The 21,700-nt window shown below is 43.9% G+C and overlaps 1 protein-coding gene across 1 annotated transcript in view; it reads right to left on the reverse strand.

Annotated features, from left to right (window-relative positions):
• The window catches only part of RIPK4 (receptor interacting serine/threonine kinase 4), a 35,219-nt gene extending 19,277 nt beyond the window's left edge, over positions 1-15,942 (reverse strand). The window contains exon 1 of the mRNA XM_054049520.1: positions 15,673-15,942. Coding sequence (XP_053905495.1) covers positions 15,673-15,854 — 182 coding nt within the window. The 5' untranslated portion in view covers positions 15,855-15,942. The remainder of the gene's footprint in view (positions 1-15,672) is intronic.
• Between the last annotated feature and the right edge of the window lie 5,758 nt (positions 15,943-21,700).

Below are 21,700 nucleotides of genomic sequence, written 5' to 3' on the forward strand. Positions count from 1 at the left end.
ATTCACAAAACAGTCATACACACACACAGTTACCTCGTTCTAACAAAGTACCTTCGCGCATTAGCTCACAGCACTGAATAATGCACTTAATAATCCTTACTTGGTTGAGCCTCAGATGATGTCCAGTATCCACAATTAGTATTAAGTCCATTCGTCCACTGATTACATGCACAGCACTTGCTTTTAACAGAGCACATTTAATGCTTAGATTTACCATAATCATAACTCCCTTGGCTATTAAAATCATTAGCCTTTTGTGAATCATAAGAAAAACTCATTTCTAATCGTGATAGGACAGTATTGCTCAGATTGCCTTGCTACACATAAGTAACCAAAGCTATATTAGGTCTGGGGACAAAAGCCTCAAACTAGTTCCTTAGAGAGGGGAGTTTTTCCAATTAGATGACCAAGTCCAGTTTGTTACTACAGTCCTCCAGCTCTAGCTAGCACTGAAAATGTTGACCTTCATTTTAAATTAGCAGGCAAGTATCCAATGTATCCAGACTTGTCGCCACACTGTAACACAAGCATTATTCACAAACCATGTGCAGTCTGACCCCATGAGTTGCTTCTTTTAAAGTAAATGGGAGTTGAGGCCATTCACTACCTCCCAGAACAAGATCCCACACTGCAAGCAACAAGGCAGAAGACTTACTACTGACTTCACAATCTAGTCATTCAGATTTGTTTACCTGAAGTTAAGACCAAATCTGAAGATACTAGGGTCTCCGTTCTAAGTTTTATATAAAGGACAGAGAACCAGAAATAGAGAGGATCACCTATTAGGAAGGAATACAACCAAAAATTAACAATAGGATAACATACTGTGCAACTTTGGCTCATGGGTAACAATAAAACCAGGTTGCTTCTGTTCTCCAAGCAACAAAAAGAGGTATAAAAGTCATGTAACATCAGAAGCTCTTGTTCCATGCAAGCCCTTGCAACATACACAAGCTATCCAAGTTGGGAGGACTTTAGCTGCACTAAGGATTCTGGGGGGTTGCGAGCACTAAGGAGTGAAAGTTTGAGTTCAGTAATGTCTAAATGAAACATCTTATGTTCTTAAAACCTTTGTGAACTATTTTGGAAGATGGGCTAAAAAAAACCAAACATGCAAGAATAGATAAAACTTCTGCATTTTGGTTCTTCAGCATGGTGGATGTGAAGCGCTAGTTTCCCCTTAAAATGCAATGAAAACGTGGACTTAATAAAAACTGTTTAAAAAAATTGCACTAAAAACTTTGAAAATTGTTAAAATGCAGAAAATTCCTGAGGTTGTGTCTACACTGCCACTTTCAGCTAGGGTTACCATATTTAACAAATAAAAAAAGAGGACCCTCCACGGGGCCCTGGCCCCGCCCATTTCCCACCCCCCAGCCCCACCCCAACTCCACCCCTTCCCCGCCCCCTCCTCCCTCCCACTCCCAGCTACGCGGAAAGAGCTGCCCAAGCGCTACTGGCTTCACGGTTTGCCGGGCAGCCCCCAGACCCTGCGCCCCCGGCCGGCGCTTCCCCAGCACAGCTAGAGCCCAGGAGGGGAAGCGCCCAGCCGGGGGCGCAGGGTCTGGAGGCTGCCCGGCAAACCGTGAAGCCGGTAGTGCTCGGGCTTCGGGCAGCCCCTATGCCTCCGGACCCTGCGTCCCCAGCTGGGCACTTCCCGTCCCGGGCTCCAGCAGCGCAGGGTCCGGAGGCATGGGGCTGACCAAAGCCTGTAGCGCTCGGCTCTTAAACAGAGCCGAAGAGTCGGGGAGGAGCAGAGCAGCCGCGGGAGGGGAAGTGCCTGGCCGGCATTTTCCTGGGAATGTTCAGCTTTTTGGCAATTCCCCCCGGACGGGGGTTTGAGTGCCGAAAAGCCGGACATGTCCGGGAAAAAAAACGGACGTATGGTAACCCTACTTTCAGCACTAAAACTTTAGTGGGGGAGGGAGGGGAACCACCCAACTCCTGAGCGATAGAAGTTTAGCACTGAAAAAGCGCCATTAGAGACAGCACTTTATTGCCAGGAGCTGCTCTCCAGGCGATAAAGCTACCACACGGGGTGGTTATTTTATCATCGCTGGGAGAGCTCTCCCCTAGTGATAAAGCATGAGTACACTGCCCATGTCACAGCGCGGCCATGCTGTAACATGGGCAGTTTAGACATACCCTAATTCTTGTGTGGTTTGTCACTTCAATCAATTAGAACCAGCAGGTCTGATAAATGCCCAGGGCCAGATCCCAGGCTGATGGAAGTCAGCAAAGGTCTGTTGACTTTAACTGAAAAATACCATAATTTATATGATCCGATGATTTGGTCCTAAGGCCTTGCTACACTTGCAGATGTACAGCGCTGTGAGTTAAACCTGACTTCGTGCAGCTGAGTAGGGAGAGCGCTGCAGTCTGTCCACACTGACAGCTGCACAGCGCATTGTCGTGGCCACATTTGCAGCAATTTCAGCGCTATTGGGAGCGGTGCATTATGGGCAGCTATCCCACAGAGCACCTTTTCCCATTCTGGTGCCGTGGGTTGTGGGAAGGGGGCGTGGGTGCGGGGCATTCTGGGTCCTGTCCCAACTCCCCGTGATGCATCGCTTCGCATCCCAGAAATCCCTTTGTTTCCGTTCACCTTTGGCGCCATCTTTCAACTGTTTCTGTGCAGCGCGATCTGTCTGTGGGAAATGGAGTCCAAACTGCTAAGGCATATGCTGACTTATCTCACCAGCACGTCACATTTGGTTGTCAAACTATTCCTTAAGATCCAAAGTGACAGTGAGAGTGAGGAGTCCGACGATGCTATCAAGCCACGTAACGCGTATGACACAAAATTGCTTGTGGCATTCACGGACATGCTCAGCACTGTGGAATGCTGCTTTTGGGCTCGGGAAACAAGAAGCGAATGGTGGGATAACATCATCATGGAAGTCTGGGATGACGAGCAGTGGCTGCAGAACTTTCGGATGAGAAAAGCCACTTTCATGGGACTGCATGAGGAGCTTGCCCCAACCCTGCGGCACAAGGACATGAAATTGAGAGCTGCCCTGCCAGTGGAAAAGTGGGTGGCTATTGCAATTTGGAAGCTGGCAACTCCAGACAGCTACCGGTCGGTTGCAAGCCAGTTTGGAGTGGGAAAGTCGACGGTCGGAGTCGTGTTGATGCAAGTTGGCAAGGCCATTAATCGCATCCTACTCAGGAGAACCGTGACTCTGGGTAACGTGCAGGAAATAGTGGATGGCTTTGCACAAACGGGGTTCCCTAACTGTGGAGTGGCGATAGATGGGACACACATTCCTATTCTGGCACCACCCCACCTAGGATCCGAGTAAGTTAATCAGAAGGGGTATTTCGCTATGGTTTTCCAGGCACTTGTGGATCACCGTGGGCGTTTCATTGACATTAACACAGGCTGGCCCGGAAAGGTGCATGACGCACGCATCTTTCGGAACACTTGGCTGTTCAGGAAGATGCAGGCCAGGACCTTTCCTCCCCAGAGTGGAAGATCACGGTAGGGGAAGTTGAAATGCCCATTGTGATCCTTGGAGATCCCGCTTACCTGTTAATGCCGTGGCTCATGAAACCCTACACAGGGAGCCTTGACAGCAGCAAGGAATGGTTCAACTACAGGCTGAGCTGGTGCCGAATGACTGTGGAGTGTGCCTTTGGCCGTTTAAAGGCCTGCTGGCGATCTCTGTATGGGAAGCTGGACTTGGCTGAAAACAGCATCCCCATGGTTATATCCGCATGCTGTGCCCTCCATAATATTTGTGAAGGGAAGAGTGAAAGCTTCACTCAGGCATGGACCTCCGAGGTTGAACACCTGGAGGCTGAATTTGCACAGCCAGAGAGCAGGGCTATTACAGGGGCCCAGCGCGGGGCTGCAAGGATTAGGGATGCCTTGAGGGAGCAATTTGAGGCTGAAAACCAGCAGTGATATCTGGTGCCCTGCACGGGAGTGAAGTGCAGTAGTTCCAATCTTTAGGAATCAGTGTTTGCTAAGCAGACAAGAAGACTTGCAGTGCCTGTTTATTTCCTGGGCAAAGGAGTCTTTTACTTTATACAATAATAAAGAATGTTTTCAAAGCCAAAAAATCCATTTATTGAAAAGAAACAAGGGGTGGAGTGGGGACCAGTACAATCACAGATTTGCATATGTCCTGTCTGGTGTGCTGTGCAGTGAGTGCTGCACTTCGGGGCAGCTATACTGCATGGCGATGGGGGTTGAGTGCAGAGAGTAAGGGTCGTAGTTTTCAGGGCTGGGTGGTGAAGATACTGGTGTTGGAGGCAGTGGGTGGCGTGAAGAACAAGGAAGTTGGGGAAAGTGGGCTGGAGGTGACAGTGGGGCACAACAGAAAGAATTTTGGGACAAGGGCTGTACGGTGGGGGGGGGGGGTGTTTGCGTTTGTGGTACTGCTCCTCTTTCTGCATGGCTACCAGCTCCTGGATAGCATCTGCTTGGCGCTCCAGGATGCTTATGAGCCTATCAGTGCTTTGCCGCCGGTGCGCTGCGTTTTCCTGGCGGATCCTGCTTTCTCTCTCTCCCTCCAGTCCTGTGCTTTCTCGTTCTCTTTAATAGATTGCCGCATCACTTCTTGCAGCATGTCTTCTTTGCTTTTTCGTGGTCTCTTCCTGAGTCTTTGCAGTCTCTGAGCAGTGCTTCGGGCGGGAGTGATGCAATACACGGAGAAACCACCCGCCCACCCAGGGGCCGCAGGGACACGTTTCTAGGAACGGTCTGGCATAGAGTGAGGAAGGCAGCGTGTGCAGGGAGCCGCCTTAGCCCTGCTGCTGGCTCGTCTCTGCGTGCCCCTTGGGGGGAGGGGACAGCGGGTCTCCGTGCGCAGTTGTGACAGGAGCAGTGTGCCCCCCCACGCCAGGGGTACGCAGAGATGTGCCAGGTAGCCTACCTGAGCCCTGCTGCGCCACTGGCCGGGACTCATGGGCAGGTTGTCAGATATTTGTCCTGAATTTTGGGGGTCCCCCGTCATGGTAAATCCGCCTCTGGACCCAAGCAAGATAAACATTTGCTACAAAATTAAATATCAACAATGCTTCTTAACACATTTCAGATGCTAGCCATTAACTACAAACTAAGCCTTGAGGCTTTAGCACTTTTCAATTGAAGATCTTAACATTTTATCTTGACGTATTTCTTCACACTCTGGGGCAGAAAAATATTCTATTGGGTCGTTCATGGGAAATGTATGTGAATCAACATCAGTCATTAAAATTAAAAATGCAGCTGGTAACTCAAAATCCTGTCTAGCAGATGTAACAATCTGGTGTGGTACTGTTGAGTGATGAGTGACTCGCAGTTAGCGGGAAGGACACTAACCTGATACGATTCCAATTCCAAAAACTTGGCTATGAGATTTCTTTTTTTTTTTTTTTTTTTGGGGGCGGGGGGAGGAGGGAGAGGAGAAAAGTAGTGTGGGGTGTTTTTTTTTTTGGTTTTGTTTGAGACGAAGGAAGGAAAAGCCAGAGAATGTGGGGAAGGAACCTCTCCTCTATTATCCATGTTGGCTCTTGTTGCTGCCTTCAGCAATTTTCCTTTGAAATAATTGCCTTTGTAGACAAGCACAGAGGCTGCTCTTTGGCATGCTGGAAGGGAGCTCCCATGAACAGAACCACCAACTCCTTGCCCTCAAGCCACATACATAGCCAGCATAATTCATCAGGCTTGAGCTAGCTTTGGAGTCTAAGGTGTAAAATCTGTCTGAACACTCCAAGGTGGTGAGTTAACAAGAATCATCCAGCAACCACTCAACCATGTAAATAGAGCCACTGAGACATCCACAAATATGGGGGTTTCTTGGTTATGAAGGGGGCTGAAGTTACAGCAAGATTAAAGATTCTGTTTTCCACCTCCTCCCCTACATGAGAGTAACCTCCCTGTATAGTTAGTGCTCAAAATGTTTTTAAAAAGTGATTAGTGGATTTGGGTGCCCAACTTGAGAAGCCCTAAAGGATTTTCAGAGGGTAGGTGCATTTCAGCATTTCCTGAAAATCAAGTGCCTAAAAGGGTCTCTCAGTGCACCCAAAATCATTAGTCAGTTTGAAAATCTTGGGCAGTGTTTATAGTTAGCCCATTAATCCAAACAAGTTCTTTTCAATAACAGCAGTCAAAGGTGAGAGATCTTTAACTAGTCCTTCTTATAGTGCAAAATTTGATGGGCATTCAGAATACAATCCTCAGTGTTCTTAAAGTGCTTATCACCTGGATATCCAGGTGCTAATACTACCCCAGAGAACGAACACACACACACACACACACACACACACACACACACACAGTGAGTGATATAAATTGGATTTAAGTTTTTTAAACCCATCAAGAGGTTTTTTTATACATGCTCTTAGTTATTCAGCTAGACATTCAGTACAAGTTGCTGGTGCTGGGGAACACCACCACTGTTAAATGCACCTACGTAAAGAAACAATGTTCTTTCTAATTGATGTTATTTAATCCAACGGCACAAGACTATTTCCAATGTATTATTACCCCCATCAGCTGCAATATTCTACATTACAACCTGAGATATCAATCATTATCCCACCACAATGATCTTCTCTACTCAGTGTTGTGTGTTGCTTGGTCTCCCCACATGCTGGTCACTAGTGGGTGTAGAATAAGAAATGAGCTTCCATTAAGGATTATCTCACATAATTCCAGTTAGTATATTTTATAGTACTGCTCAAAATTATTATTTTTTTAATTCGGTGTTCTGTAACTAGGACCACCCCAGCAGAATGCACTATATCAGAAGAATATACACCTCTACCCCGATATAACGCGAATTCAGATATAATGTGGTACAGCAGTGCTCCGGGGGGAGGGGGGGGAAGGATTGCGCACCCAGGTGGATCAAAGCAAGTTCGATATAACACAGTTTCACCTATAACGCAGTAAGATTTTTTGGCTCCCGAGGACAGCGTTATATCGAAGTAGAGGTGTACTAGCTTCAGCTAATTAGATAAATATGCATACTGCTTGAAGGTCTACTCTAACAACTTGGATCTTTGGCATACCTAAAAAGCTTGTATCTGATTTGCCTAAAGTTCTTTTTCAAGATATCAGAGATATCAACTCTGCCTTCACTTCATTCTTTGAATTTTATTTTTTTGCAATCCGCTCCAAAAGGAATGAGGCTGTGTCAAATGCCTTCTCTATCACAATAGAGACTCTCCCTCAAAACACACAAGAGACAGACCCAGATGTTAATTGACATGTGCCCACAAGGGCTGATCAAAACCAGAAGTGATAGGTAGTGATTTGAAGAAACTTGATAACCCATTGTTCAGTTTTGCAAGTCCCCCTCCCAATCTTCTTACAAAGACAACTTTGATTATTTCCCTTGTATTGTAGTCAGTATGAAAGCCAGTTGAGAACCTCTATATTGGCATTTATCTCGTTTTGTTATAAGGATTGCACTCTGTGAGGAGGAATACAATTTTAACATTGACCAAGTAATCCTTGCAGTTATGCATTTCCTGAGAGGAATCTAAACAAAGTTAACTATTACTCCAAACATAGATAGTGATCCAGAGGGAAGTCAGAAAGCATCAGGAGTATTAATCTCTGGACAACCTCTTGAGCAAAACAGCTGGAATGCTCTCAGGCAAGGAGAGACCCATCCCATTTACACAGAATTCCACCACACAACTCTCTAGCAAGGAATACAAGTAATACCATCAGAATAAACTGTCACTGGCTGAGCAGTGATCTAGAAGCAGGACAGTTACCTAGCAGCTTTTCAAATCTGGGTTTTATATACACTAATCCTTTCAACTGTGTCATGCCACAGTACCCACTTCTGACACGTGCGGCTTCCGCTGCTCATTTCAAGCTTCTCCACCAATTTTCAGCAGCACAATGTTTTGAACCTCTTATTGACTCTCAAAATGGAATGCGGACAAGGTAGATAATACATTTTTTATTGGGCTACCACATATTTGCGACCAAAAAGATTCCTTCATTCATGTTAATATAGTTCTCAATCCATTCAACACTGGCAGACAAACACTGTTGACCATACTGGCTCACTGTGGCATCGTAACTAACCCCTTCTGCCCCCCCCGCCCCCGCCAAACTTAGTGGTAGTTAAAGATGGGAGACTGAACCTTTTATAGGCAGTGAGAGATCAGCAGCTAGGGCATTTAGGTTCTCTCCAACTCTTCTCAAGGAGTATTACATGAGCATTGAATGTATACCACACATTCAGCAGAGATTGACAGAAAGGAGCTTTTTTCATGAAGCTGACTTTTACATCCAAGCAACAACGCAGCATTCTCTACCAGTAGGGTGTTTCTTAGTACTACTACTACTACTCTGAAACCTGTCTTAGTACTATGAGGATCCCACTGTAGGATGTGGGAGTATGGGGAGGGTTTAACTGAGAAGGTTCCTTTTCCCCCAGAATCCACCATAAGGAGTCAGATACCAATACGTTCAGTCAAAAAGTCCCCTTTCATGACCTTTACGCACACAACCTAGAATGGGAATGAGATCTTCAATAAACAAGTGCATATAAGAACTTCTGGATTTCTCCCTGCAAGTTTGTTCCCCTTTGCCTCAGATATCCCCATATAAAAGCCATTCTAGGCACAGGGCTAATAAACTTGCTTCGTCTACCACTAATCCTTCAGATTAGCTTGCTTTACTTCTTTCTGGTGCATACCCTCTTTTGATGCTCTTGCTTGGGCTTCCATTGGTCCGCTCCCCTCTTTAGAGAAGAAAGTCAAAATAGGCGGGGAGGGTGGGGGGGGAAGGTCTGTATAACTAGATTGCTCAGGGATAGAGATTTTTCTCACCCCTGAGCATAGGATGACCAGACGGCAAATGTGAAAAATAGGGATGGGGGAGGGGGCGTAATAGAAGCCTATTTAAGAAAAAAAGACTCAAAAATCGAGACTGTGCCTATAAAAATTGGGACATCTGGTCACCCTACCTGAGCAGCAATAGTTATACCAGTGGTTCCCAAACTTTTGTATTGGTGACCCCTTTCACACAGCAAGCCTCTAAGTGCAATCCCCCATATAAATTAAAAACACTTTTATATATTTAACACCATTATAAATGCTGGAGGCAAAGTGGGGTTTGAGGTGGAGGCTGACAGCTCACAACCCCGCCATGTAATAACCTCGTGACTCCCTGAGGGGTCCTGACCTCCAGTTTGAGAACCCTTGAGTTATACCAATACAGGGCTGTAGTGTAGACCTGGCCTAAGTGACAACAGATAATTAGCTAAACAGAGGATTACAAGTAAACAATGATGTCAAGTATCAGGGGGTAGCCGTGTTAGTCTGTATCTACAAAAACAACAAGGAGTCTGGTGGCACCTTAAAGACTAACAGATTTATTTGGGCATAAGCTTTCGTGGGTAAAAACCTCACTTCTTCGGATGCATAGCTACGGTATGCATCCAAAGAAGTGAGGTTTTTACTCACGAAAGCTTATGCCCAAATAAACAATGAGACAGTATTGATCGGCATTATAGACCGATCTCAGCACATCAGCAGCCTAGTTAAGTTTTTTTGACAACAAGTTTTTTTGAAGGCATTGTGGCAAAATGTTGGAAATGCAAACACTGAAGCACTGAGAACCTGAAAGTAAAACGGACTTCATATATTTTCACCTTACAATATGCAAAGAAACAGTGAGGAATAGAAATGAATATCCAATGTAATAATCTAAAAAGATGTTAATACTAATGGCTGAGGTCTTAAGATCTAGCTAGGAAATGCATCAGCTTTGAAAGGCTTAACCAATCAATACACATGCAACTTTCATTTACAAAACACATTTTTCAAGTTAAGAGCATCCATTTAATTGTTTAACTACTTTGAAATCACTGGATGAAAGAGGTTATCCAATTGCGAAGTAGAATATTAAATATGAAGACCAATTTGTTGAAAACTCATTAAGTTAAGAGATTTCCCCATGTCAGACCAGGAGACAATTTTATTTATTGTTTCAGATTCCTTAAATCTGAAATTTGAATACTGCTTCTCTCCAAACTCCTGAGCTCCTGGAGAGAATAAAAGCAGTAGCAGGTTGAGTGAATGAAAAAGTGACAGTCCTTTAGGCTAATCCAATATTGCAAACAAAACAGGTCTAGCAAATTTGCCAATTCTAAGAGTTATTTTCACTTCAATTGAACACAAAATAAAAAAGCCTAAGCAATTGTGTGAGTATACCTAACCAAATTTACCCTTTAAGTTTTTTGGTTTCTCTTTTATTGAATCATCTGCAACTTTTTGGCCTATTTTAATCTTAATTCTTTTATTCTGACCTAATAATTACCATGTCAGGACACCACTTGGTACGGGAGACCATGGGCTTCCGCCCAAAACAGGGCTACCCACTTCTTGTCGCCTCTCTCCATGCAGATCCTGAGCCCACAGAATCTTCTCTCCCCCTTCCTAGGAATCGCAGAGTGCCATGGAGATGGCTGGCGACCCTTCTCACAAGAGAGGAGAATGCTCCTTGCACAGAGGGTCCACACCATACACTGATCCTGGGGGCAAATATCTGGCCTAGAACAGTTGCCACACTCCACCTAAGTGCCCTATACCATGTTACACCTAAGCTAGGGCCTTGTCTACAGAAGAACCATTTTTATTGAACAAATTGTTTCCCTAATGAGGGCATGAAACAACCAGAATAAGAGGAAACAAAATGGAGCACAAGAGACAGTTGACCCTGTCTTCTTCTATTGCCAAGGAATACACTGTCCTCTTTCCCAGGGGATGTGGCCTCTAACCACACACAGACCCCAATCCTGCAGACTTGTGCATACCAGTCCAGTGAAGCAAAGCCACGTTAAACAGATTTAATGCTTAACAGCAGCTCTCAGAAGTGGCTATAGCTAGCACAGTTTACAGCTATAACAAAACAGCACCTGAGGTCCCATCCAGACTGTAAAGTCAACCCTGCAAACTAACCCAGTTACAACATGGTAAATCTGACCTAGTTAAAATATGGCTTGGTCTTGAAGCTGGATGGGAACAGATTCTGCAGTAGCCACACCCTAATCCTACCCTACCCATGTCACAATCAGGTCCCTCAGCAAAACGGCTTTTACCAGGAAAATGGGACAAAAGAAGCTCCACCTCACATCCTGCTCCTTCCTCATTTGCACTTTGAATGGAAAGTGCCAGAGCACTTCCCATTCAATGCCGCCTTTTGTTGACCTCTTGAGCAGCAGCGGGTGGAGCCCATCAGCAGCACAAGCCAACACATGCCTGATTAAAGGCAGGGCAGAATACTTTGGCAATGGCTCCCAGCTAATAGGCAAAAGCCATACTGAATTGGAGCTAATGCAATATTCTTAGCCTGCCTCAAGTGGCAAGGCAGCATAGCCAGTGTCTGAAGAGGCCAGCCCAGCCCAGTGCACACAAGACAAAAGCTGTTGGCCTTGTCTCATTTAGGTAGGACAATGGCCACATATACACAGGGAAAGTTTAGCAGCTGGGGGTTGTCTTCACTGTGTTTAATCACAGTCTCTACGTACACTGTTTGCACACCAAGCTAGAATATAGGCTCCATTCACTTTTGTTGGCCACATTAACCAAGAATTTTTCACTTGACCAGAGCTCAAAGAGCCGGGAAGCGAAGTTTTTAAAAAGTCAGTGTTCTGGCCCATAGCTCTGGCCTAAATAGCTTTTCATTTAAAACCAGTTTACAGTGGCAGAGCAAACTGTGTGATAAATCCAGTCTGGCCACAGCAGCATTGAAATTGTGCTTAAATGCAAGTATGGTTGTTTATCCTGGGTAGCCCGGGTCAAAAATTTAAGCTCTTAGGGGAGATAATGAGTCAGATAGGGTCTTGCTAATTCCTCGTATGTTTCACTACTATGTTACATACTGCACCTGCAAAGTCATTGCTGTGGGTGAGAGCATAACTTATAATTTTTATATTCACGAGAATAAGAGTCCTTGATAATTATAATAAGCCTGATGCCTATACCAAAGGAATTCTGTAAGAGCTATGGCAGTCAGCCTCAAGCCGAGGGGGGACAGCTCTCAGCCCTACTGAAATTGCTCTAGATTTTTTTTAAAAGATCCAACCTGCGCCCCTTCTTCTGAAGTCAAAGTGATTGACTTCTCCCCATGGGAGTTTCCCCTCCCCCCCCCCCCCCCAAGACCAGGGCGGGATCTTTAACATGCAAAGAGTTAGTATGCAAGCATTCCACAAGGACCCCCACTTTCCTAGTCACATGTTTTTAAATACCTTCACAAAAAAAGGGAGAGACAGTTGAAGCATCTCAGAGATAGAGGGGAGGAAGCAACGATAAGAAGCCTGCTCTGGATGTTGAAGAGTTAGACCAGTGGTTCTTAACCAAGGGTACACATACCCCGAGGGTATGCAGAGATCTTCCAGGGGGTACATCAACTCATCTAGATATTTGCCTAGTTTACAATGGGCTATATGAAAAGCACTAACTAAGTCAGTACAAACAAATGTAATACAGACAAAAGGAGAAAGTAAGCAATTTGTCAGGAATAGTGTGCTGTGACACTTTTGTATTTTTATGTCTGATTTTGTAAACAAGGGGTTTTTAAGTGAGGTGAAACTTGGGGGGACACAAGACAAATCAGACTCCTGAAAGGGGCACAGTGGTCTGGAAAGGTTGAGAGCCACTGAGTTAGAGCATCTAAAAGGCTGAGCCACAAGAGTGGACATTACCAGTTGAGATCAGTCAGTTTCCCTGTTCTACAATATCTATTGTTTCAAAAATACTGGTACTCATCCCACAAGCACACTCGAACCTTGCAAGTTAGCAATAGTGACCAAGAGACCAACTAAGCATTACTAAATAGCAATGTTGCCAACTCATGATTTTATTTGCATCTCATGATTTGTTTCTTCTTAAAGTCCTAGCTCAGTGGCTCTCAAACTTTTGTACTGGTGACCCGTTTCACATAGCAAGTCTGAGTGATCCCCCCCCCCATATAAATTAAAAACATATTTAACACCGTTATAAATGCTGGAGGCATATGAAGTGAGCACTATATACTTTGTATTCTGTGTTGTAATTGAAATCAATATTTGAAAATGTAGAAAAAATATTTAAATAAATGGTATTCTATTAACAGTGCAATTAATCGTGTGATTAATCACATTTAATTTTTTTAATTGCTTGACAGCCCTAGTGATTATAGGAGAATCCCCACTTCATTTAAAAAAAGTTTTGAATTCATCGTTATGAAGAATAGCTTGAGTGACATGACATGAATTTAAGGGCTCCATGACCAAAACAAAGCACACCTTTATCTCCCCCTTCTCCCCCCCTCATGACTTTTAAGCTAATCACATGATATTTTGGTGTCTGACTCAGGATTTCTGTATGCACTACAGCTGTAGCTGTGTCAGTCCCAGGATATTAGACAGACAAGGTGGGTGAGGTAATATCTTTTATTGGACCAACTTCTGTTGGTATCTCCCTCACCACAGAAGTTGGTCCAATAAAAGACATTACCTCACCCACCTTGTCTGAGGATTTCTGAATATTTGAGGGTGACAATAATGCAACAGTTATTAAAGTTTTCTGCAGTACATTTTCAAAGTAATGAAGCCTTTGTAATGAAAACCTACTACAGCACTTTACTGTTGAGTGAGGTGTGAATTAGTAAAGTTCTTCTACTGCACTTCCCCCATCCTCCCCCCATAAACAGTGTTCTCAAAGAGAGTGGGGAAGATTTCAAAAAGTGACTGGCGATTTTGGAGGGCTTAACTTGTGACTTTAAGGACCATGATTTTCAGACAACTCCGAGCACCAGTGACCAAAAATGTGGCCCTGTTAAAATATCTGAAGTTGGGCACCTAAGATTTTTGCCCAGCTATCTACAAAAGCAATCAACATAAGGGTGGGTAGCTCATATTAACATATTTGACTTAAGCAACTTACATTTTGTCAGTAATGACACACCAACCCTTTCCTACTGTACTACTACTAAGTGGTATGAAAGTTACCACAGATCTATGGAGCCCTTTTTTGTAACAAGATAGGCCAGGGTAGATTCTGAAGCAATTTAAAAAACCTGCACATCCTTCACCAGCAGACTGTGAATAATGAATATGAACAGCTACAAAATGCCCCTTGAGTGTAAGGCTAAAATCCTGCAAACGCTTATGGGCAGAGAAGCGCCTACAGGATATGAACTGGTAAGTTCCTATTCCCCACACACAGCTGTCCAAACGGGACTTCTTTCTGAATCCCAGACCTTTTCCTCCAGCACAGACAACTCCTTCCTGCCAAAGCCACCCCATCCCCACCTCTCAAGTGCCCTGCTAAAGGGCAGGCAAGTACTGTACAACACTGCATGCTAACATAAGCTTTTTCGTTTTAGCATCTGTTCTCAGAAAAACATTTTGCTTACTAAAGCAAATTGGACTTACCTATTAGAGAATACTGTTGCAATTTAAACTACAATATTTGCACTATTGCCTCGCCCTGACGACTCTGTAAAGCTGTTAACCTAGGAAAATAATCACTAAACATGCACAGCAGAAGCATTATACCAAGAACTTAATTCAACAAATAAGAAGAAATCCACAGGTAACAGGATGGTGTGGAATTCTCTTGCAAATCACTTTCCAATGCCAATAACCAGACATTTCATCCGAGATCGTAAAATGGAAATCTTGTCAGTTAACAGAAAGGAGTTAGCTAGCTTCAGGTACTACACTTGCTCCTACAAGCCCTGGCAATGTGTGATTTTATAGTCATTTTTCTGTTTTAGGCCGGCTTTTTCCTCCCCACTCTTGCTGCATCATTGAAGTCACACACAAACAGGAGAAATTGACCAGAAACAGAGGAAACAGTGGAATTGAACTATGTATGAAGCGCTTTGCAAATACACAGAGCAAACAAACTCAAAAGAGATTAGAAGGAAAATATTTCTCTTTCAATCCCAGCAATCTTGGGTGTTACTTTTAACAGCAGAAAGATTTAGACGGAAGTGTGAATTGGAAGTTGTCTGTCCCCCTTTAAATGGAAGTAATTGCACACACCTTTTTGTAGCCTGGCATGTCAAAAATCTCAAACTAGATTTCAGCAGACGAGTCACTTTGCGAGTGTCAGTGCAAAAGAGCTGCACTGATCAACTGGCTTCATTTGCTTCCAAATTAAAACGGGCGGAAAAAAAAAACCCCAATCATGTTCTACTCCCTTACAGTCTTCAGCCTAGAGCTCCAAGTGCAACCGTCTCAATCAAAAAGCATTTCAGTTTTTAAATGCATTGGTGAAATGAAGAGCATGTTCTTCAGAACACCACCATAAGCCCCATAATTGTAATTAAAAAGCCCTTCTGGATTTTTGCATAGTCCAACGGCCATACGATGAATTGCAACGTCTGTAACGCTTAGCTTCTTTAGAGACTATATTGCAATCAGGAAAAAATGAAACTCGATGCATAAATTAAAAAAAAAAGTCACATTTAAAAAAAGACTGGCAGATAAATAGGTTATTCTACCTTGTTTTTGGCTAAAATAATACCAGCCCTTTTTCATTAGTCATCGCAAATGCTCACTTACTAGAAGCCTTTTATTTGAGAGAGAATGTTTAGGGCTTTTCAGCTGTCAGCTAGAACTCTAGCTACCAATTTCACAGAGACGCCTCATCCCGTGCACTTGTGCATACACATTTAATACGAAAGCATGAACAGTACGCACTGTAATTGGGACAGGCACTTACTTTTCATCCACATGAAGGCTTGGGGAGCACTTGATTGCTAGCCATGTTTTCCAGTGTATATGTCGCACTTTGTAAACCTGCCCAAATCCACCCGAACCAATCTTCTCCCAACTAACAAATTCACTGGAATCGAATGTTTTCAGCAGCCCCATTTCCCAATGGGAACTGCTTTCCTTTTCCATGGTGTCCTCTTATTCCTCCCAGGGTGATTTCTCCAGCCACTTGAGAATTTCTGACAGACTACTTCCCTCTCTCCTAGTCCCCACTTGTTTGCTGCTCTGCCTTTCCCTACCCAGGTGACTAAGGTGTATTCATTAACCAAACAATTACATCACTTCCTGAGTTCACTTCTTGCAGCTGTGCTATCTATGTAATCTGAGCAGACACAACAGTTCCAATCAGACAAGCCATTCCAAATGTGGGTGTAGTTAGGAGTCTTTACTGGACAAAGGTTGTAAAACTGTTCTGGAAAAAGTGAATTTACAGCTACCATTTTGTATTTGCTTTATCTGTCTTATTTATAGACAAACCTCCCTACATTTCCCTGGAGCACGAAGCAACTTTTCCCCCCCTCATTGCCCCATCCCTAAAAACAAAACAATACTGAATAGCCACCTCAATCCTAACTCATCAGCATAGTTCCAAGAGCAATTTATAACTGTTATATTATTTCCCCCCTCACTTAATAGAAAGCTGCATGCAGTATGCATGTGTGCCATCATCTGAAACCAATAGAGTATATTATATATGAAAAATAACAAAGAGTCTGGTGGCACCTTAAAGACTAACAGATTTATTTGGGCATAAGCTTTCGTGAGTAAAAACCTCACTTCTTCGGATGCATCCGAAGAAGTGAGGTTTTTACCCACGAAAGCTTATGCCCAAATAAATCTGTTAGTCTTTAAGGTGCCACCAGACTCTTTGTTGTTTTTGTAGATACAGACTAACACGGCTACCCCCTGATACTTGACTATATGAAAAATGTAACTTCTTTCTCCTTAGATTTCAAAACGCCTTATCCCCCCCCCCATAGCAATATCAGTTTAAAAAGAAGACTCTGATCCTGCAGTCTTACATGTTTGCTTAACTTTATGCACTTGAGTAATCCCATTGATTTAAACAGGATTACTCATGTTTAAAGGTAAGCAGCTGTGTTAGTCTTTGCAGCATCAGGACTAGATATATTAAACAAAACAGATTTCCTTGCCTAAATTACATACCTTACGCTATTAAAACTTAATAAAACTAGTTCAATGTTCACTCTTTATGCTGCATGTTTCAATGAAAATGTACGTGTCAATTTTGTGTTTTTTTTTATAGCACATTTTATAGCATATTTTCTAGAACATTTCACTTCCCAGTTCTCAGGCACAAGCACTATGTTGAAGTGTTTGGTTTGCAGATATTGCAAGGAATAGATTTTCTCCCCACAGATTTTATGGCCGGAAAGGACCATTGTGGTCATTTAGTCTAACCTATTGCATAACACAGTCATTGTTGCCAACTTTAGTGATTTTATTGCAAATCACACAATATTTGCCGTTTCATCTTATCTTAAAGCCACAGCTCCTGTAGTCAGGTGGTTATATGAGAACCTCAAGCTTCATTTTTTTAAAATAAGTTGAGTTTGTAAACCTCTTGGTCCTAGAGAAAAGTTTGTAAATGTGACCCTAAACACTCAAAAACCAGAAGGAAATAAAAAGAACCCAATATTTTTAAATCTCCTTATTTTTAAGCCAATCATGATTTGGGGAGTCTGACATTATTTTTTTAATAATTCAGGTTGGTAGTAATTGTAACAGAGCATACAATGTCACCCAGGAAATTTTGTTCAGCCCTGATTCTGCAAAGCTCTCCATGAGGTATCCATTCATGAAAAATAATTTGTTAGATTAAGTGTTTTAACATTGTTCAGCTTGATATATTTTTTTTAATCTTATTTAACTGGTCTTAGGTTTCATTAAAGATTATTTTAAAAAGTGTCAGTTTTGGCCAAATTTGATCTGCCAATGTCAGGTGAGAACGTTTAATGTTTTAAACTTCTTATTGCCAAGTACAATTTAGCCAAATTATATTGTAGATACTCTTATCATTCAGAAGATATCTCATCTATCACTTACCAAAACAGAACAGTTGTCATTGGTATGTCTGCGTATACATTTCCTACGACCAACCCTGTCATTTTAATAAAATTGTGGGTTTGGTTCAGATGAGTTCTGACAAAAATAAATTTAGATGCACACAAAAATATAACGTTTTAATCATAATGGGACAAATCCTGAAGTTATTACTCATGACCTGATCCTGCAAAGACTCTGAGGAGCACCATTGACTTCAACAACCATAAAGTTAAGCCCTTTTCTGATTAATTGAAGTCAATGGAAGTTTTGCCTGAGTACTAAAACTGGGAACCAGACAGTAGCGGTCTCCTCTGAGTGCGGTCAAGGGGGTGGGGTGCTAAGTGCCCCAACAGCCCCCATGGTGGAGCCAATCACTCAGGCCAGGTCTGCACCACAAACTTACACCAGTATAACTATGTCACTCTGGGTATGACAAATCCACCCCCCTGAGTGACAGTTATACCAACCTAACCCACCATGTAGACAGCCTTACGTCAACAGGAGGAGCTCTCCCATCGGCGTACGAGCATCTCTTCACTAAAGTGCTACAGTGACACAATAGCAGCTTTTTAAACCTAGAACTGCCCTCAGTCAGTCTCTGGGCTTTCCTGAGGGCAGAGACTGCTCAGCTCCTTGTATCTTTCTCCTGACCACGGCACAAGGGGTAGGAGGCAGGGCCATGCTCAATCCAGCTGGGGAGAATATGCTACACTTGATGAAGGAGTATAGCAGAGGGCGTGTTTTCATTGCTTGCTTAGTCACTGGAGACAAAGGGCTAGATCCCCAAAGGGACTTAGGTGATGTTGCAACACTGCATGAGAGGACAAGGCAGGAGCCTCCCCTACAACCTTTAGCCCAGTAGTTGTTTTATTCACCGAGGATGTAGGAGATCCTGATTCAGTCCCTCCTGCTGCCTGATAAGGAGAAGGGAATTGAATAAGGATCTCCCACTCTCAGGTGAATGCCTAACCACTGGACTACCGGAGTGAGTTTTGCTCTGCCTCAGTTAAAGAGGAATGGCTTCAACAAGAGAGACTGAGACCATGTCTACACTAGCACTTACGTTGGCAAAACTTTTATCGCTCAGAGGTGTGAAAAACCCCCCCCCCACCCCTGAGCAATGTAAGTTTTGCTGGCATAGCTGCTCGTGTGCACAGAGCTATGTTGGCGGGAGACGCTCTCCCACCGACATAGCTACTGCTGCTTGTTGAGCTGGTTTGATGATGTTGATAGGAGAGTTCTCTTCCATCGGCATAATGCGGGTACATGAGCACTCTTACAGTGGCACAGCTGCATCGGTACAGCTGTGCCACTGTACACTTGTAAGCGTAGACATGGCCTGAGAAACCTCCACGATCAGAGTATCCCATACCTCCATGGTTGGGGCACTCACCTGGGAAGCAGGGAACCCTGTTCAAATCCCTTCTCACCAGGGGAATTGAACTGGGGTCCACAGGCACTGACTTTCATTTTTCTAGGTGGGTGCTCCACCCCCACTCCACCCCAAGATCCTGCCCCTCCCTCCCCACAGGACCCCATCCTTGTTACACCTCTTCCTGCCTCCCCTCGCCACTGAACAGCTGATTGGCAGGTAACTGGTGGATGCTGAGCACCCACTATTTTTTTTTCTGTGGGTGCTCCAGCCCCAGAGCATCCACAGAGTCAGTGCCTATGCTAGGATCTCCCACATCCCAGGTGAGTTCTCTAACCACCAGCCTAAAGGTTATTGGGTGGGGGGGGGTCTTGCATCCTCCCCCCAGTTGTGTGTGCAGCTAGGTATGCTCTGAGCACGTCTACTGGATAGAGCCCCACAAGCAAGGTAAGTGGAAGCACACCTATCTTCCCTTGGTTTGATGATTGCAGTGGGGCTTAGGAAGGAGACTGAGCATATGTACTGCTACCTTGGGCAGGCTTCCACATGCCTGAGGCAGAAATGTAGGTGCCTAGAGAACTGTTCTAGCAAAAACGTAGGTGCCAAGGGAGTTTAGGCATCTATAGAGTTAGGTGGCAGCCAAGCAGGAGTTTTGTGGATCGCAGTGGTGCTTAAATCTGGGCCTTAAGCAACTAAGTGCCTTTGGACAGATCTAGTCCCAGTTCTCTCACTCACATTGTTAAACTCGACACCATCTCAGTGCAAGGCTGTGGCAAAAAGCTACCAGTAGGCCCAACTAAAGTCCTCAGAAACTGGCTACCGATTTGGTTATTCTTCAAAATGTCCTGCTTTGTTTTCAGTAAAAAAAAAAAAAAAAAAAAAAAAAAAAGCAAGGGTCTGTTCAAGTGACAGCAAAGGTTTTACATCAGTCACACACACACACACACACACACACACCCCTCTCATGGAGGGGTAATCTACAAATCGAGCAGGGATATTATCTTGCAACCTGATTGGCAAAGGGCCAAATCTTGTAGTCTCTACTCAAGCAACACTCTCAGTGAACTTACCGGGAGTATGGATGTTTTGCTGGAGGAAGGGCGAATACTGTGGGATTTGACCCAAAAGGATGAAGGAAAAGAAATGAGGCACTAGGCTCAATCCAAGCAGGGATTATCTGAGATATTGGGGGTGGAGGGAGGCAGTCTGCAACCATTGTTATAGATTCTCTTTACTGTGAAGCTCCGCACATAAAAAATATAAGGGGTGTGAAGGTCACATGATGCAGGGCAACAATCAATGTGCAAAGTCATCTCACAAAGCAAATCTCTGTTTTTTAAAGTGAATACCAGACTATTGAGCCTATTGTTCTGGCAGCTAGTGTTTGAACTATTTAATCTGGCAAATTAAATATCGAACAGAAAGTGTGTGCTAAATCTATTAGGGATAGCAGCCCAGTCGTCACACAAATGAAGCCCTCTTTCCATTTTGTCTTTGGAAAGATTTGTGTTTAAAAGGCAACTGTTTAAGGCATTTTAAAAAACAGCCTTAAAATGATTCAGGAACCTCAAGTTTGGGATTTAAGGGCTTGTCTATACACAGAGTAGTTCTTGATTAACTCCATGTGTGGATATGCTCGTTCTGAAATGACAATGCCTTGTTTCTGTGGCAGGACCCTAATATTGAACCCAGGCCCCCAAAATGGCATCCCTGGCTTCCACGTCAGAGCGGTAACACTTCGCTTCTCCCCTTGACAGCAGCATTAATGCTAAAGGTCTACAGCACCACAGCAGCTAAACCCCTGTTTGGCTGGACAGAAAGCATTACCGGTGGATACCTAGATTATACAAAGTTCCAACAGGCAGAGAAAGTTGTCTGAGCAACAGGCCATTGCTGCCCCGACCGCCTTGTTGCCCTGCTGTCTCTCCTGACTTTGCCTTGCCAGCTTGACTGACCTTGCCTCCCTATCCTGCAACCTGGCCACTGATCCCTGTGAGAATTCCAACCATTGCCCCAGACTGCCTTTAGTACCAATTGATCTCCCAGCTTCCAGACCACGTCCACACCACTTGACCGTGGCTCCAGATTGACTCTAGCCTGCTTTGGCCACTGGGCGTTACATCCTGTTGCTTTCACAGCATACAAAGACATTGGATAAAAACAAACACTTTTGCTGGACACTTGCAACATAACAATACTAATTACTTAGAATTCAGAACAATACCTGAAAAACCCCAAAATAGAGAGAGAGAAAACAGCCTGCTCTCCAATGCAGGGGAACGTCAGTCACCATGCTTTAAACTCTCTTTCCAGACTGTGTGCTGGGCAAACTTTGCTACTAAGCCTCTAACCTGCAAATAGGACCCAGAAACCCCTCCCCTCTTAACATGATAGCTTGCAATTCTAACCATCCACAATACTCCACAGTTCCTGCGTGGCTTAATAGTTGGGTTAGTCCTGCTTGGATTAAGAGTTAATCAGGGAACAACTTCATGTGTAACAAGCTGTTATCCAGCCTATGTAACCACGTTATCTT

This window comes from Malaclemys terrapin, chromosome 1, assembly GCF_027887155.1.
Source record: "Malaclemys terrapin pileata isolate rMalTer1 chromosome 1, rMalTer1.hap1, whole genome shotgun sequence".
Classification (NCBI taxonomy): domain Eukaryota; kingdom Metazoa; phylum Chordata; order Testudines; family Emydidae; genus Malaclemys; species Malaclemys terrapin.